This window comes from Rhamphochromis longiceps, linkage group LG6 (genome assembly GCF_057381845.1).
Source record: "Rhamphochromis longiceps isolate RC_006_pf linkage group LG6, R_longiceps_female_GT1.1, whole genome shotgun sequence".
Classification (NCBI taxonomy): Eukaryota; Metazoa; Chordata; class Actinopteri; order Cichliformes; family Cichlidae; genus Rhamphochromis; species Rhamphochromis longiceps.
In genome coordinates, this window is record NC_140562.1 from 24,525,553 (window position 1) to 24,544,090 (window position 18,538).

General features: G+C 39.8%; 1 protein-coding gene across 1 annotated transcript in view; it reads right to left on the reverse strand.

Annotated features, from left to right (window-relative positions):
• Window positions 1–18,538, reverse strand: part of ctnna2 (catenin (cadherin-associated protein), alpha 2) — a 340,484-nt gene that overhangs the window by 26,523 nt on the left and 295,423 nt on the right. The window contains exons 10-12 of the mRNA XM_085409840.1: window positions 11,031–11,123; window positions 9,073–9,229; window positions 8,465–8,665 (exon numbers count right to left, since the gene is read on the reverse strand). Of these exons, the coding sequence (XP_085265966.1) occupies window positions 8,465–8,665; window positions 9,073–9,229; window positions 11,031–11,123 (451 nt within the window). The remainder of the gene's footprint in view (window positions 1–8,464; window positions 8,666–9,072; window positions 9,230–11,030; window positions 11,124–18,538) is intronic.

The window sequence follows — 18,538 nt, forward strand, 5'->3', positions numbered from 1 at the left end:
ATTGCAGTTTGGCCAGAGAGCCATGTTTGTGATTTTATTAGCATCTTCCACACTCTCGCCTCATTCTGACATGAAGAGTGAACTAAATCAATTAACTAGCTTGCACTAAAGGTGTATGAATCTGCAGTGTGCTTATTTGTCTGATATAAAACATACGGTATATTTCATCAAACATAAAAGGCACTACAAAAAAGTCTCTCCCCTTTTCTTTTCATTTTTAATTCAGTTTAATCCACTTACTGGAGAAGCGTAAAATAGGCTTTTGGGAATTGCTGGGAAGGCGTTTTAAATAGAAATATTTAAATGTTCTCTGTGCTCTTAATGAGCAAAGTTGCTGATGGTAAGGAGCAATTTCACTCATTCCAGTTGAAAAATGATGAAGGGAATTAAATGTGACCATGTAGGGATGGATTTTTTTCACCCTCTAAGCTTAAGCATACTTTAAGTGAGAAGTTATGTAAGTACAATGAATGCCTCAAACCTCAAAGCTAACACGGTGCGCACCTGTGCCATGTTTAACAAGATTTAAACAGCACAATCTGCACAGTTCCTGATTTCTAAGCCACAAGATTCAAATTAAGACGGCTACATTTAGACAATCAAACACACAGCAAAACTGCACAGAAGCACGCACTTACATTCAACAGGTGAACACAAAAATATCTCCAAATCGATGACGTTGGCCCACTCGGACGGAAAATTTTAACAAGTACAAGTTTGTGAACAAGGTTTCCAAATCTGTGGTACTTTTTCTGCACTTTTGTGGCAAAAAAAAATCAAAACAAACAAATAAAAAAAAAATAAGCATGTGCATATTGAACACAATTATTTATATTGTGTGACACTACTACACCTGCATGTTACAACATTGTTTGGCCTACTGATGATGATAGCAAACTGCAATTTAATCATAGTGAGAGAAGTAAAAAAACAAGGGGTGGTAGATTTGAACCCTTTGCTAAGTGGTTGCTAGGCGGTGTGATGGTGCCATAACATACAATCGATATTTCAACTTCTGCTGATATAAATTAGATCATAGTGTTGTGAAATGTAAATGATGTGAGGCTTTTATAAAGCGTTAGTGATGCATAAATAACAAAAACGGATCATTTTAGCCTGTTGCTAGGTGGTTTGCTCAACTCCTGACGACCAAAGCAAAAAATAAACACACAGACAGACAGAGACTTTGGATATTAAAGTAAGATATCATATATCACAGCAACAAAGTTGCATTTTATCCAGTTTCAGATCAATTCTTTCCACAATTCCCCAACACAGTCTGTTTCAAAAGAAAACAGAAAAAACAACAACAAAAAATAAAAGCACTCCCAAGCAATGCTGTAGTATGAAGCAGGTTTGACAGAGCTGCCTTACTTTCTGTTAGCTGACTTGATAAATTCTAAATATTAAAAGATAATGGTTATCTCGACAGGGGTTTTCTACTTTCTTTGTTAACTTTAGACTCTCCGAAGAGACATGAGACATTAGAGGGACAGGTGATAGAACTCTACAAAGAACAGGAAAAATATAATGCCATTGTTTACCACTCTTACAATTATCCACCCATTTACTTATTGTTTTCATTTTCTTTATTGCCCTGTTACTTACATTCTAAGACAATATAACACAGACACATCGTTAATACTAAGCTATTACTTGGGTACTGCTTATTATTTAATTACATGGTATTTACTTTATCACGTTATTACATGACATTTAAAGCTGCTACATAACGTGCAAACCAAAAGTGTGACTATTAATTCACAAAGTAATATATATTAAGTTTTACTCCACAATGTTACCTGTGTCAGCAACAGGAACGCAGAGTGGCAGAGTTTGAAATATTACTCTTTCTGGGTCACATGATGCTGTGTAAACTTCAAATACAGTGGCTTGCAAAAGTATTTGGTCCCCTTGAACTTTTCCACATTTTGTCACATTACAGCCACAAACATGAATCAATTTTATTGGAATTCCACGTGAAAGACCAACACAAAGTGGTGTACAGGTGAGAAGTGGAACGAAAATCATACATGATTCCAAACATTTTTTTTTACAAATAACTGTAAAGTGGGGTGTGTGTAATTATTCAGCCCCCTGAGTCAATACTTTGTAGAACCACCTTTTGCTGCAATTACAGCTGCCAGTCTTTTAGGGTATGTCTCTACCAGCTTTGCACATCTAGCGACTGCAATTCTTGCCCATTCTTCTTTGCAAAACAGCTCCAGCTCAGTCAGATTAGATGGACAGCGTTTGTGAACAGCAGTTGTCAGATCTTGCCACAACGTTATCAAGGGTTGCAAGTTTGGTTAGGAATCTGCATTCATAAACCAAACGCATCTACTAAACTACTACACTTACACTGGTAGGGATAAGGCCTAGCCAGCAACTCTCATACTGGTAAGGCTTTAAACCTTATCAGTATTCAAATGTATAGTTTTTTGACAACTATTGATGGGATACAGAGGGAGAAATTGGAACAGTGCTGAATTAATGATGGTCACATGAACAATTTCATGCGCATTGTTTTAATATTATTTCCATCATCCCTGCACAAGTTATATAAAAAAAAGCAACAAAAAAGAAAAAAACCCTGCCATCTGCCTCTGGCTGTGGATGGTGTTGTGTTCACTCACTATGATAGAATAAAATGTTTTCCTCAAGAAGCCTCAGCCCATTTGGTGAGCTGTAATTGTCATGCGTCACTGTAATTGGCACAGTTATTTCAAAGCCAGTGAGGCCAGAGATGTGATTCATATAGACAATGAGACCAGTGGTACAGTTTTGTTTTCTGGTAATGCGATTAACACTCACAATCTAGAGATAAAAACAAGCGTAAATACTAACCTCCTAGTACAGTACACTGGTGTCTGCTAAATGAGCACATCCACCTATTCAAACAGGGAACGTGTGACCGAATGAGAATTTGAGAAAAGGGCAAATGTTTGAAAACACGAAATACCATGTGACTAAACCTTAATTCTTTAGTCGGACCATAATTCGCCTGGTGTAATTTACAAAAGCAGAATGGGAGAGGAAACAGGGTGGGAAGGGTTGCAAAACATGGTGCGTCAAGAATAGCTAGGGGCTTAATAACAGCAGCCCACGAAATTGAAAATTATAGAAGCTTTTATAAAACATATTACTGTCATTAACCTTCATCCCTGTCCTACACGCACTACGGCCAAGCAGCATCGCCCCTTATCTGCTGCTTGTATTAATTCCCTGCACAGGTAGGCACAAAAATGTGACCAAAAAGAAACAATCAGTGTTTTCCAAATGAGAGGTCAGATCCACTTCCTCTCTCATATTGGCTAGATATTCAAGAGCGTTGCAATTTATCTGTTCAATCAGATCATTCTCTAGAGTTAAAACTGTGTTTTCTCAATTTAGTGCAGGTGATGAATGGGAAAAGGCTAATTTCTGGCATGCACTACGTAACACTCAGCAAGGCCTTTAAAATCTAATGCTACTGCACTTACATAAAGCAAAATCACTAAATGCGCTTTAAGATATCCACACAGCTTGCATAGCCACTTCCTAATTTTGAAAACGTTGAACTTAACAGCTTTGATGATCGGCGGTCGAACCACAAAGAGAATGTGCTGTATATGATGCTCCTCCTGCTTACTGGTCTCCTCTCCTTCACTCTAACCTTGGTTAAATTGTTCCACCTACCTCTTCCTACTGCACTGCTATTCTCATAGCAATTTCCTCATCAGTACTCTCTCCCAACTTCTGCCTCTCTTTACGCACTGATTGAAAGGCCCCACCTCCTCTCCTTGCAAGCTTAGTTTGCCATCTGCTTCACATTCTGGTTAAAGACTCTTTTCCTATCATTAAAACAATAGACACAGATTCAAAAATTATAACTCATTTATCTCAACAACCGTGTTGTACACTTATGGGCCATATAAAAAACGCCATTTTCAGTGTTAAAAAAAATGATAAAAACCACTGATTCACTTCCACATTTCCCCTTAACAGTTATTTTTTAGAGACACAGTCAATGAAAGGTCTTTAGTTTTCTTCATTAGACCCTCCACTTGGCATTAACAACTGGCTTCTTTGGGTACATGTGTGAATGTGCCCAACACACTGATGAGTCATTAAAAGCAGATTGTTCCTGCATATGGACCCATTCCATTAGCACGTGCATCTCTGTGAATGTGTCCTACACTTGGAAACTTTGGCAGTTAAGGACTCCGGTGGTCTGGACTGACATTTAGCCTTCCAAACAGAAACAATTGCAGGCTTCCTTTTTCCTTTTCTGCATATAAAGCGAGGAAGTGGTAGCTTGAGCACTCTACTTGAGATCAGATCACTGAAGGCGCATGTTAATGCGCCAGGTATGAGCCGAGCCTTAGTGTCTGATGCACTTCCTTTTAGTGCTCTTGATCCACTGATTTACAGGCATGACATGTGGGTGGCAGTGTGTCCGTGTGTGTTATTACTCACTGCACTCACTGCAAAACCCTGGCTAAATCCTATTTACTGTGCCCTGATGTAATAACAAGGAGCAACATCACCCTGCTACCTAAATGGCACTCTGACTTAGGCAATATATCAGTTTTTTAATCTACCCTCTCCAGGCACCACATTAATGACCAACTTAAAAATTTGTCCCTTCTTTTGAGGAGAAGATTAGTCTAAACCAAGGCAGTTAGTGGGCAGAATAGTGTATCAGTAAGGAAGGAGGGAGAGGAGGAAAGAGAGGGAAGCCATAACCACTTTCCCATTAGGCTATTGATTTTTCTCTCTCTCAAGGACACGCTTCAGTCCCGGGCCCATGTGTAGACTGTCTGTCAGGAATCTATAGCTAAGCTTTGCACTGATGAGTTGTGAGCCTTGGCTGCTTGTGTTTTGGCCTCGGCATAAATCTGGCCACACTCGAAATGAGAAAGAGGGATGGGCAAATTGAGACAAGGTCAAAGGGTAGGTAGCTGTGATGAGCGCTGTGTGCCAGCTGTCAGAAAGAAAGGCAAGTGGCTGTGATTGGCATGAGTGGCTGTGGGCATAAACACAGGAGCAGTCCAATAAAAACACAAATAGCCAACGCAAAACACACAACTACCCACATACGCACACTTACACCCACACACACTTGCAGAGACAGAGTAAAGGGATAAATGTTTTACACATGCTCACCACTGGAGGAAAGTTAAGAAAAAGAGAACACATCAATGAATTCCACTAAAATCCTTGCGCAAATCGCTTAGTGAAATCCTTGGTGACAGCTATTGATTTTTTGGTGGAGTCTAGTTAATTGGGCTCAGTACCCTCTAAAAACTGTGTGGTCCTATATCCCTTCCCTTTGTTCAGCTACACTTAATCATCTTTCCCCCTTGCTATAGATTTCTCCTTGACTGTGTTCAAATCCATAGACATCAGGTCTGTGAGGACGGAGGGGAGAGGGAGGCAAAAGTTCACAAGGATCAATAAGTGCTTTATGGTCCAGATCAGATGTGCATGGTAGCCCTTAAAACCCCCCAACTACTGCTAAGACGGAAACTGGAAGGGGAAACACAACAGCTCTTCATCAAAGAGAAATATGGAGCCAATGAAACATTCGTCTAACACGGTTGCTAATTCCCCACCTTAACGTCTCAATTAGCGCCCAAATCATGAGGAGACCTTGTTAAAATTAAAGACAGAAGCCCTCCCAAACGCAACAAAAATTTGTTTGGTGCATATTCTTTCTGTGAAGAAGAAATCACCTCAGCCCTGACCTTAATGTGAAGTCGCCTTGAACCTGTGTTTTAAACAAGTCTGTTTATCTGTGGGTATAGCAAAGTGCAAGGTCACCACAGTTGACTAAATCTAAACCAAAAACTAGATCAAGGTGTGAAAATGTATTTCCTTTAGATTTACTTTTTTCTTTCCCCTGAAATCTGAGGCTGTCACGAACAACAGTGTAAAGTTTGCGCGCACACATAATCCTCATCTGCAAAATGGGAAGTGTTACATAAGTTAACAATCATTTCCTTTCATTGCCTACAGTGCTAAATTTACAGGAGAAATTACCGCCCTGCATCTATCAAAAACGCTGCAAAATACAGCCTGCGTGAAGTAGGAAACTGTGTAAGTGACGTCACCCCATCAACAGCTCTCGATTTGTTGGTGTTAGTAACACTGACATAATGCTTCTTCATAGTGCTGACTCTTGCTCCATGGAGGATTAATAAAAGCATGTGACGAGGTTAGAGTCATACAAAATTGACCTCAAGTGTCTGTAAGATAATCACCGCTGAACTCTATCAATTAATTACCCCAATCAATTAAACTGAATCATGCAATAAGTGAACAGAATGTGTTTAAAGTACCATATAACTAATACTGTAAGTAGACTGTTATGGTGGGGTTCAGCGCCAGAAGAGGGTCTCAGACAGATGGCGGTGTGAACACACGTGGCACACCTAATGCTGTTTGCGACTTATCAGCTAGCAGGGAGGGGAGCTGATTGTGTCTCTCAATTATCCCGGCAGATGAAAGTAACGAGCGAAACAATAGATATACCACCTCGCTAAATGGGCTCTAATGGGAGAGATAGAAAGCCGAGTCGGAAGGATGGGTGAGAATGGAGAAAATATAACAAGGAGGGGAGTTGCTGCTGTGCTGATGTGAAAAGGGATTGTGGTCAGATTTTATTCTCGTGGACAGCTAATTGCTAAATTACTTCTCTCCTTTCATCCTGCATTTTTTTTTGGGGGGGGGGAGGGTTTGGCCTTCTTTCATGATGCCACATTTTAAAGGCGTATTATGGTATATTTTTAAGGGATTGGCTAAGACAGTATTTCATAGCAAACGCTGCACATTTTCTATCTTCCTTGCTTGTGTCTAGAAACTTTGTAAACAAGACAAAGTAACACAAAATCACATTAAAAACAGAAACTGTCACCAGTCTGCTTCTCTGAGTATTGCAGGAATGTTTTTGTATGAACAATCGCTGTAACATTTGGAGTTGTCACGTGAACGGCCCTGGCAAAAATGAACAAATTGTTTCTACTGAGACTTCTCTGCATTTTTCATGTGGCACGTCTTCACCGGTGCACATATCGTCAAGAACTCTGCAAAAGCTTTCACCTTCTTCCAACTCGCAAATAATACTAGGCTGCAGCTCAACACCTGCGCTGAAAGTGGAAACGTTGCAAACGCGCTGAAGCAATGTCAAAGTTTAGCTTTAAGTGGTGTAGGTGGTGACTGAGTGATACATGTTTTCCTCCTCTGGGCTTGCCGGCTGTACTAACTGTGTACTCAGCCCTGCTGATGTTACCACCTCCTGTACATACTCACTTTCACAGATGCTTTCTGTATATGTTACACTGTTTCCTGTAACCACAGTCAGGAAGTAGACTCAGATCTACAATATACTACACTGCAATGTCTAAAGTATTCCCTCACCCATCCAAACCACTGAATTCAGGTGTTTCGACTACTTTAATGGCGACAGTGTATAAAATTAAGCAGGTAGGCATACAGACTGCTTCTACAAACACTTTTGAAAGAATGGGTCGCTCTCTGGAGCTCAGTGAATTCCAGCGTGGCATTGTGATAGGATGCCACCTGTGCATCAAGTCCAGTTGTGAAGCTTCGTCGCTACTAAATATTCCACAGTCAGCTGTTAGCTGTCCATAAAAACATGGATGAACAAAACACCATTGGGATAACTAGAGCAGAGACTGCAACACAGGCCTTCTTGTCCAACATCAGTGTCTGACCTTCTGGAATAATTAAAATTAAATTTTAATTAAAAATTAAAAATTCCCATGAACACACTCCCAAACCTTGTGGAAAGCCCTCTCAGAGGAGTTGAAGTTGTTATAGCAACAACGGGTATTCCAGCACCATATTAAAAGCATTTTTCTGTTGTACCTTGTTTTTTTACTATTATTATTAAATTTTTGTAATATATATCTACAATCTGCTTTTCTTTTTGACCCTTGTGCTGCTGATTGAATTCCCCCAGTATGTTCAGAGGTAAAAACTACTGAGACAATATAAGAATTCAAAGTTGTCTCCTAAACAAGGATTTGGAAATGTGTTCATTGTTTGATCGGCCTGGCACTGAGACAAATGCAACTTTCCTGGAAGATGACATTGGACAGAGGCTGTAAATGAATAAATAAAAGAGTGAGAGCGGATAAGACTTTCTGTTAGAGCCAGGAAACTAATCAAAACTTTAGACACTGGACACAGAAGCAGTCAAGTCGTATCTGTGAGACCAGACTGGTGAACTAATGTAGCTTCTACATGTGTGCGCGTGTGTGTGTGTGTGGGTGCATATACGTATGTGTTTCTATATGTTAGGCTATTCCTAAAAGTAGCTTGGCTTGCCAAAAAGCTTGCAGCAAAATATTTTGACACAGGGTGAAGCACAGTGTATGCATCGTACTAGTAATACATTAAGCTATGGCTCATTGTGGATCTTCTGCAGCTACACAGGCTCTGTGTACAGCGCACTAACCAGTCTCAGACAGGAGCTTGATGGACTCCAGCACACGCTCGGTGTAGACCCCGGGCTCATAGTTTTCCATCTCAGCGTTAATGATGTGGACCACGCGAGCAGCTCGGCCCCGGATAGCTCCAGCAGTTCGGTCAAGAGTGTCCACATCGCCCTCTTGGAGAGCTATTACACATTTGTTGACATCCTCAAGGATGTGGTTCTCTTGAGAGTGAGAGAGAGAGAAAAGATGACAGTGTGAGTGTGGATATACTGGTGAGTTTATTTCTCCAAGAAACATGTTGATTATGGATAAAATTTAATACCTGTTGCTTTTTTTGGACACCATCCCACCCCCGTCCAAAAAAAAAAAAAAATTTCTTCTGCCTTTTGATGGTTTTTTTCTAGTTCACTGTATTTTGCTTCAAATGCTGTGATTTCTTATTTTTTATTAACTAAATAGTAATTTTGTTTTTCACATCAAGCCTCCATAGAGATTTTTTGTGAAAATTTGGTACCAGAGAACACAAGCAACAACACTCAATAACTCACTCGCTTCAAGCGAAAATCAGGAGCATGTGGAACATTTGCTTCAATCAGTCAGTCTGTGAGGAATTTGTGCTGGCTCATACCTGACACAGAAAGGAAATCATCCACAGAAGTGATGTCATCCACAGCCTCAGTCAAGATGCGCACTTGTTTCTCCCACTGATCTTTGAAAACATCCATGTTGTCCTGGGCCACCTTGCTTTGGGGGCGGGCAGCCAGAGTGAGTGCAGCATTGATGACCTGATATGGGACAAGAAACGTTTGCAGTAGCGTAGGTGTACATGTGTGCTTTTAAAATGAAGTCTTAAAGACATTTCTGCACATCTGTGAGTCATTTCAGGAGAAAAGACATCTGTACTAGTTTATATATAAGATATATAAGAACATACAGCACGGTGAAACAAAGTCTGGCTATCATGTCAAGACTCTGACACTGTGAGGTGAACAGTGTGGCAGCAGTGGCACAGTAGCTGAGTGCTATGCTCTTTCTCGTAGTCATTAAGGTTTGCAGTCTATGCTGTGGCCTGCTAGTAGCAGCTACAGCTACAGACTAAAAGGATTTAGGAACCAAACGTTTGCCACATTTGCTGTGAGATAAAAAAAAGATATGCTTGAAATATATTGTTAATTGCACAAATGTAATAAATGATGCAGAATCTTTTACAGCTTAAAAAAGCAAGGCTTAAAGAAAGCACAAGACCTTGATATGTGCAAGGTAAACCCTTCAGCTTTAGGACAAAGAAAAAAATAAGATAAATACTTCACAGGGATATAGGGATGATAAAAATAATACCGGCCTTATCGTGTACTTTGAAATACCAATAGACAATATTTTAGCTACCCAAGGGAAGTAGCAATAGCTCCTTTGGAAAATGAAAGTGCTCTCCTCCTCCTGCTTTTGTTCCACAGTCAAACCCTCACTTTCCCGGGGGATTTCATACCCGGAGGCAGTTAGCAGAGTTAGTACCACCAATAAATTGTTCAATAAACACTTACTGCATAATGAAAAGTTAAAGCAAATAACTTGGGTACTGCCACTTTAACAACAAGGACCAGTTTATTTTTTTTTTTGTGCTTTTTTTGCTTTCTCACTTTGTGCTTTTTAGATTTACTTTTAGTGAAATGAATCTGATCTAGATTATGATCTGAACATGGCAGTCACTGAGGCAGTGTGTGTGTGCACGACTGCGTGCATTTGCACGTGTAAAGAATAACCAGTCTGGTTTAACTCTACTTGGAACAGATGGAAATACCTCTCTTTGTTGCACCTCCTCTTTGTTCCCTCTACTCCAGTCACAAAGCCTATGTCTATTATGTTTTTTAATCTGCCTGTGTTCAGCTGTGCCAAGCAGTGTCAGGGGACAGCGCCTCTCCAAGTTTTATAAGTTAGTTGGTCTCGGTAGGTACGGGTAGAGGAGACTGCACATTAGATCATGAATCTTAAAATCAACCTCCCTTCTCCATTTCTCATTCTCGTTACAATGTTTGGTCCTGTGTGGATAAGGCTTACTGTTAACCTTGGAAACAACTGATGGATTTCAACATCCTCCTTTGTTTCTTCCTGCGAAACAGGACTACAATGTCCTCCTACACATTATTCATAGCTTTTCCTCCAAATCCGACAACTACAACCTCTTTCCTTTAATATTCCTAAATATTACACTTTCATAAATCAGTAATTAAATATAGAAAAGTTCCTTAAAAGAACATTTTGATTTGATCTTATGTTAAGAATTTGTATTTTATGTAGTGCTGTCAGCGTTAATCTCGTTAAAATGACGTTAACGGCATAATGGCTTTAAAGCGGCAAATCTCCGTTAGCGAGTTAGCGCGGAACGCCCCGTACGTGGGGCTGCACGGCGTCGACGCATTAGCACGGTTAGCTCGTTAACGCGTTAGCACCGTGCAGCCCCACGCAATCTGCGCTAACTTGCTAACTGAGATTTGCAATGTTGATTCGGTTATGGGGTTAATGTCGTTTTAACGAAATTAACGCTGACAGCACTAATTTTATGTGATGTAGGTGTTTTAAAATCCTCACCTGTGGACACAGGCTGTCGATCTGGGTGGCGGCCATTCGTACCAACTTCACGCCCTCTTCATTGTTGGAGATGGAGCATGCCAAGTTGGCCACCTGAATAAAACAAACACAAAAAAGAGACCTAGCTGTTTTAATCTTGAAACTGTTAGCATTGAGGAAAACAAAAAGAAAAAATGTTGTGCCTCTATCAAGCGGTCATGCTCCAAAAAGGATATCTTCATCTTTTTCAAGACTTTTGCTGCAGCAAATATTTCTGCATGCTGGCCATAAATTCCTGTCTAAACCAGTTTCAATTTAAGTTTGAGGGCCACAAGTGGCAAAACATTTTATTGTGTAGTTGAAGGTAGAATTCAACAGTCTGAATTAAAGCAACCAAGTTCCAAAATTATACTCCAGTACAGGCCAGTACAGTCTATTCTTTGTGTACAAAACTCCCTGCCTGTGTATTCTCTCCACAGCACAGCAAGGCATCAGTGAGAAACGAGGGGGGATTTTGTATTAAAAATACTGTAACTGTGATAAAATCCCACTTGATTGGTGTAATTGTGACTCACACTTGGTGTGTTGTAAAGTTAGAAAGCAATTTTGAACAACAAGAGGACAGAAGATTTTATTCTCTATTATCTGCAAATGAAAAGTAAGGGTTTGTGTTTCATTGTCCATATGAACATGAGTGTTTATCTATCATTTAATATGCAAATCTGGGTTATCTTTGTATCATTATTTGTCCAACTGAAACATTTGTGTTTGTACTGTACATTCATTTCTTAGGTATGCCTGTTAAGCTGCTTGTAAATACCAATCTCTAATAAGTCCTGTCCCAGGAGCTCAATGTGTTTAGTCATTTCGACACGGTGAAGACAACCTGCAGGCTGGACCTACTGAAGTTCAAACCGAGCATCTGAATTGAGAAGAAAGGTGATTTAGTTGACTTTGAACATGGCATGGTTGTTACTGCCAGACAGGCTTGTCTGAGTATTTCAGAAACTGCTGAGATCCTCTGCTGGGATTTTCCCGCACGACCATCTCTAGGGTTTACAGAAAATGATCCAAAAAAGAGAAAATATCCAGTGAGCGGCAGTTTGGAGGATGGCCAGACTGTTTTGAGCTCATAGGAAGCCACCGGTGACTCAAATAACCCAAGGTATTCAAAAAAGCATTGCTCAATGCACCACAGGTCAAACCTTGAAGCAGATGGGCTACAGCTGCTGAAAACCACACCGAGTGCCATTCCTGTAAGCAAAGACGAGGACACTGAGACTTTAGTTTCCACAGGCTCATAGAAGATTGGAAAAATGTTGACTGGACTGACAAGTCTCGATTTCTGCTGCAGCATTTGGATGACAGGGTCAGAATTTGGTGTAAACAATATGAGTGCATGGATATGTCCTCCTATGTATCAATGGTTCAAGGCTACTGGAGGAGTAATGGTCTGAGTGATATTTTCTGGGAACACCTTGTGCCTCTTAGTACCAAATAAGCATCATTTAAATGCCACAGCCTACTAGAGTATTGTTGCTGACCATGTCCATCCCTTTATGACCGCTGTGTACCCACTCTCCCGATGGCTGCTTCTAGCAGCATAAATGTGCCCTGTCACAAATATCAAATCATTTCAAACTGGTTTCCTGAATGTGACAATGAGTCCACTGCACTTAAATGGCAGTCACCAGATCTCAATGCAACAGAGCATCTTCTGGGATGTGGTGGAACAGGAGATTCTCATGTATGAACACCCGTAACATCTGCAGCAGATGTGTGACGCTATCACATCAATATGGACCAAAATGTCTGAATCTCTGCCATGAAAAATTAAGACACATCTGAAGGCAAAAAGTGGCAAAAGGCAGGCACAACAGAGTAGCATTACCCGTCTTATTTTTAACTGCAGTAATTAGCTGGTATCAGATTAGATTACAGGGCTTTCATTTTCATTTTTCATTAGACAGGCGGTGCACATAGATTTGTAAATGAGCAGCAGGTGACATAAAGCAGATGTTTTTGTGTGTGGACATTTTCTTATGGAAAATAATGGCACAGACGTCTAAAGTATTGCAGTAACATAACTATTTAGGGCATGCACATCAGGTAGGTCTGAGAGAGAGTAGAGTACTGCTGCACCGGCTGAACGTAGATAATAATATTAATTCAGATCCGAATGGCCAAGCTTATCAAATATGTATATGCAATTAGGATTTCAGGTATAAAGCATGACTGGCATGCCTAAATAATCACGGGGCCTGGTGGTGGTGGAGAGAGGTGTTTTATTATATAATTATGTTGCCAGATGGTTTTTATGTATGACACACCCTTAGGTTGATTTATGTCTTTCTTTATATCAAGGCACAGTTTCTTGATCACATGCTTTCAGCTCGAATCCTTTATGGGAGACACACAGAGTCGCTTATCCAAGTTAACTTTTAAAGACTTTGTTGTTAAAAAGCTTCACTTTAAAAACTAAATTAGAAAATCCCATGCCTCTCTAGTTTTTAAACTAATTATAAGAGCTTGACAACATTTCAAGATTTTATATTTTAGTGTTTGCGTGCAGTATTCCTATAAAATATCTGAAACCACCACAGCAATTTTTTGTCTTTATGGCTATGAGGAACAGGGGCACAGTTTGTGCTAGTCCCATGTGAAGTCATCCACAATATCACTGTCTCTCACTGTTAATTTTCATAACTTTAAACTGTTTAAAACCCAACACCATCTCTAAACAAATCACATTTCGGCATGAGCCCAGGCTTTGAAACTGAGCTAAACAGACACATGCCGGTTGGCAGTAAAAGGTGCCAGTCTGCATTAGCACTTCTAGTACTCACACGTCACTGTTTGAGGCAAATTGAGGTAAATCAAATTTGTGTTAGAGGACTCTTGCTTAGAGCTCTGTCTCTTTACTCATGACAGCAATGAGCACATTGATGGATTATAGGCCTTTATGCGAATCAGTGTGTGTGTGTTTAAAGCGGTGTGTGTGTGTCGGGGGGGGGGGTGAGTGAGAGCCTTCACTTCACATAAACGTGAAAGACGGTTTGCATATTTGAGAGCTACACAAATCACAAATTAAGTTACCTGAGTTACAGCTCTAGCTAAATTTGCATAACCTTTCTATATTTCTTATAATATTATAATATTTTTGAAAAATCTTTTTCTGTTTGCAAAGCACCTTTGAAATGTACAAGCTTATAAAAATACTTCAACTGATGTTAAAACGCCCTTAAGAGTTTCATTTTACTGCAGTGGACTAAAGCTATTCCCAGTTCCTAACTGAAAAATAAACACTTGCTATTGTGTTGGCAATTAAAATAATTTCTCTCATTAAACACATTAATATGAAAAATGAAATTGGAGTAAATGGACCTATTCCTCTCTGTCACAGGATATTTTTAGCTGTACAGTCGTACTTCTTAGTGCTTAACTTGTTTATCCAGTTAACTTAAAAATACATGGGAATGGGAATTTGTAAAACAGAATGCAAGGACTTTAATACTTGATTAAAACTATATTTTACTGAAGTAGCGTAAACTGATCATGCTGCTGTGACACTTGCAGAATGTGGTTTAGCATTATCACTGGTACCTATTTTGCATTATTACTTAATTCCAGAATTTTATTGGTTGACAGCATTGCAGGCTCAGTCTCGGGCGATCAGCTCATCATTGCAACTTCTTGCGATCAGTCGCCAAACTCAATAACTCAGCAATGCAGAAAAGGTTTTACTTAATTTCGTACATATATGTTTGATTTATCTTTGGATGGAGTTCTAACTGGTATTTGTGGAAGCAGGGAACGCTGCGTTTGCTGACAATTGTTTTCAAAAGTGTTCTTGAGGCCATGCTGTGATTTCCACTACAAAATTGTGTCTGTTTTTAATGCAGTGCTGTCTGCGGGCCCAAAGATCACAGCTATTCAGCACTGGTTATCTCCTCCAAACAGGCATTTTCTCTTTTAATGACATAATATTTTTGCAGATGATTCCTAAATTCTTTACAATTTTGCATCAGAAAACGAATTTTCTTAAGTACTTAAAATATTTACCCACACTTTCATCCACAGAGTGGTGAACCTCTCCCCACCTGCACTTCTGAAAGACTCAGCCTCTCTGGTATCCTCTTTTCATACTCATGTTACTAATTAACACAATTTGTTGTGAAATGTTCCACCTGTCTGTTTCCTTTTGTGGCAATTAACAATTTCTTGTCTTTTATTGCCACTCTTCTAAATTCAAAATGAACAACAAATTCCAAATGGGGATTAAACTTATAAAGTTAAGATATGGCAGTGTATTTTACACAGCCTTTCTGGAAACAGCAACATTTTTGCTGGCAAAGTGTTGACATGTCATTTGCTTTGTCTCTGCTAAGTAACAAGTTCTCAAGATATAAAACCACAGTGCAGCACCTTTCCCATTCAGAGCTTTTTGCAATTATAGTATAAATGCAGCACCTAACCAGCAGAAAGCAAGACTCTGCTCTCTGTCTTTATTTGCTTACATAGTTTCTTATCTCTTCTTCTACCCAGCTTTCTGAGTGCAGCGTTGGCCCTGTGTGTGGCAAAGGGGCAGAGGGCTTTCTAGAGGCTGGAAACATGCCTAACAAGCCCACTCCCACTCCCTCTTACCTAACACAGAGAGCCAGGTCAGGGCCAAAGCTACAAAATCCAGCCAAAACTGCTAATTGCAATTATCTAGGGAAGCACTTCTTCTTTGAGGATTTTTTTTCCCTATCAAGGAGGGAAAAATCAAGACAGAAGGTTTGAGACTACACCATGCAAGCCTAATGCTGATACGGTCAAGGATGTTGGAACAGAATAGGCAATTCAAAGAGGCTCGTGTGGGAGTGCACATGCCTGTGTGTGTGTGTGTGCATGTGTGTGTGTAGGAGAGAGAAAGGGAGAAATAGAGAGGGAGAGATCCCCGCTGAATGCCCATTCTTCATTTTAGCCTCGAACAAAGAACTATCGATTTTGTCCTTTTGCCCTGCCCTGGATAATCACTTCAATTCTAATTTGATGAAGGTTTCCATGGCACTTGGAGAGATGGGCATTCTCATGTATGCTATCTAAATCACCTAAATGGAGCTCAGTAACTGGAAATAGCTCTGATAGTGTTAATTTTTTTTCAAGTTTTTTTAAAACATGAGCTTGTGGCGGTGGACTTCAAATCTATCGCCACAAAGTGATGAGGGTAATACAATAAATAACATCTCAGCAGTCTCTCTTTATTACCGCACTGACTGCATACAGTGCACATAATCAGTCAGTCTTTGAGTAATCTCATGAATATCCTCTGTTGTACCTCTTTATATAATGTACCTTTGAATCAATACCTTTTTTTATTCCCCTTTAAAACAAAATCTTTAAAATTTCTTGGTAGAGTAGATAGAAGGAGAAAAGTTAAAGAGCCCCAAAGCAGTTACACTACACAAATAACACTTATAGTTACTTCTACTCTCAAGAACAACTAGCTGAGCTGCCAAGGCAAAACAGCTTTGCCTTGAGTCAAAGCAGGAAGGCAGCTTAGAAAAGAGAAAAATGTCTTTCAGTCACTGTATATGATGTAAGAAATACTTTTTTTTTTTCTGTTACAGTCAACTATCTAGCTGTTAACTAGTTGCAGGGATGGTATTATTTTTTTTAAAGTGGGGGTCTATTAGTTCTGTTACATCCCTTTCACAAAACCACTGCCTTTTACTGCCTCTTTGATACTTATGCAGACACATAAACACCGACATACACTCATACACAGTAAATAAATCAGTCTGTCAACATAGATGGAATAGAACATGCAACAGGGGAATACAAACTGCAGTGTGAAACAATTACAGGCCAGCTCTCACAGGAGCAATTCTATTTGCTATAGTCAGGAGCTGCCAACTCCCAATAGTAAAGATTTTACATACTGTGTATGGACCAGAGGTGACATAAACGGGTTAAGGTGCATGACCCTAGATAACACAAGCTGTCAAGGTTGCGTGAGGTTCAAGTCTACGGGGGACATAAAGCAGCAGGAGTTTACGACCTGCTGTGAATGACTACAAACCACGCCTCTGAAAATCAATCCCTATTAAAGAGTGAAGTGCATATTGCCTCCGGAAGAATGCCCACCGGGCTCGCAGCAACATCAAAACGAAAGCCAGAACTTGTGGAATATTAAACAAGAAAAGTGTGAAATAACAAGAACAAAAGGAATAGATTTTTTTTTCCAGCAAGTTCGGCATCATAATGACTTTGATGTCTGTTTAATGCTTGGATCTCGTTCCAATGGAGCTGTTTCTCGATTGGCGGACATCTCCTGCAAAAGTAATTAGTTCCTAATAAGGAAGCAAATAAAAATAACAATACATACTTAATATTTAAAACGTATATTTAAAAAAAAAAAAAAACAGCAAAAGACTGGCAATGACATTTGCTAGTCTGTATGAAGAGAATGCAGCATCATCTTTGCAGGACTTTGATTACAGGCCGCTGTTAAATTTCTACCTCTGTTACCTTATTTCCCCAACTCCCCATTCACCCTCGACTGAAAGAAAAAGTGGACCTAAATTGCGAGTGACTCTAATGCACTTAGGAGTTCTCTATACACTTCCTAACTCAGAATGGAAATGAGTCTAAGTCAGTGTTTACCAAGACGGTTCCACTAATATGTGGCTGACTGGGATACAGTCTGCTCCACAGTCTCTCTACGCACCCTTTATTCAACATACCAATGTAGCCAGCCGGCAAAGATGCAGACACACACGACAGCACATGAGCGCATGAGTATCTCTTGTTAAATTTTTTGTTATAGAAGTTCTCCTTAACTGTAGGCTTCACTCACTCGAGAGCCATCGGGAATGACCCTAGGCTTAAGGATGGGAGATTTATACTGAGCATGCAAGATTACAATGCTGATAAATCACATGAAAACAATATAAAGAAATATAAAGATGCCTTTCTGTAACGCAAACATTACAATCAAATGATCGATATAAAAAGTAAAAAACTAGATACATTTTATATTAAAATAAAATTAATTTCTTTTTAAAAAATGGTCTAATTTCTATGTATTGCTGCAAGAACTGCCCCTAGTTGGCTCATGTTCTGTGCTCCTAAACTGTAACTAACCAAGGTTAAGGCATCCAAAATGATGCCTTGATAGGAACATAGAAGTTCAGTGACCTTGTTCTGTGCGGTCAATGAATCCTTAACAAATCTGCTACTGGGTCAGCTCTAGCAATTGTACACATCTCCTTTGAGCCAACCTTTACAACATGAACACGTGTATGCGAGTCAGACTGAAGTGGAGACGTACACTGGGGCTACAGCGGAAGTCACGAGGCTTGTAGTACACTGATTATACTAATATACTATGACTTTCTTTGACTGAAAAAAAGGCTTCCACATTAATTACCCTGTAATGTGTTTAATGCGGCTCCGCGGTGTGTTAAGTGATTAAGCTCGTCTTTTGACAGCACTAATTTTAATTGAGTCCTGCAGTGTTCAGTTTCCGTCCTCTGTTTGCATTT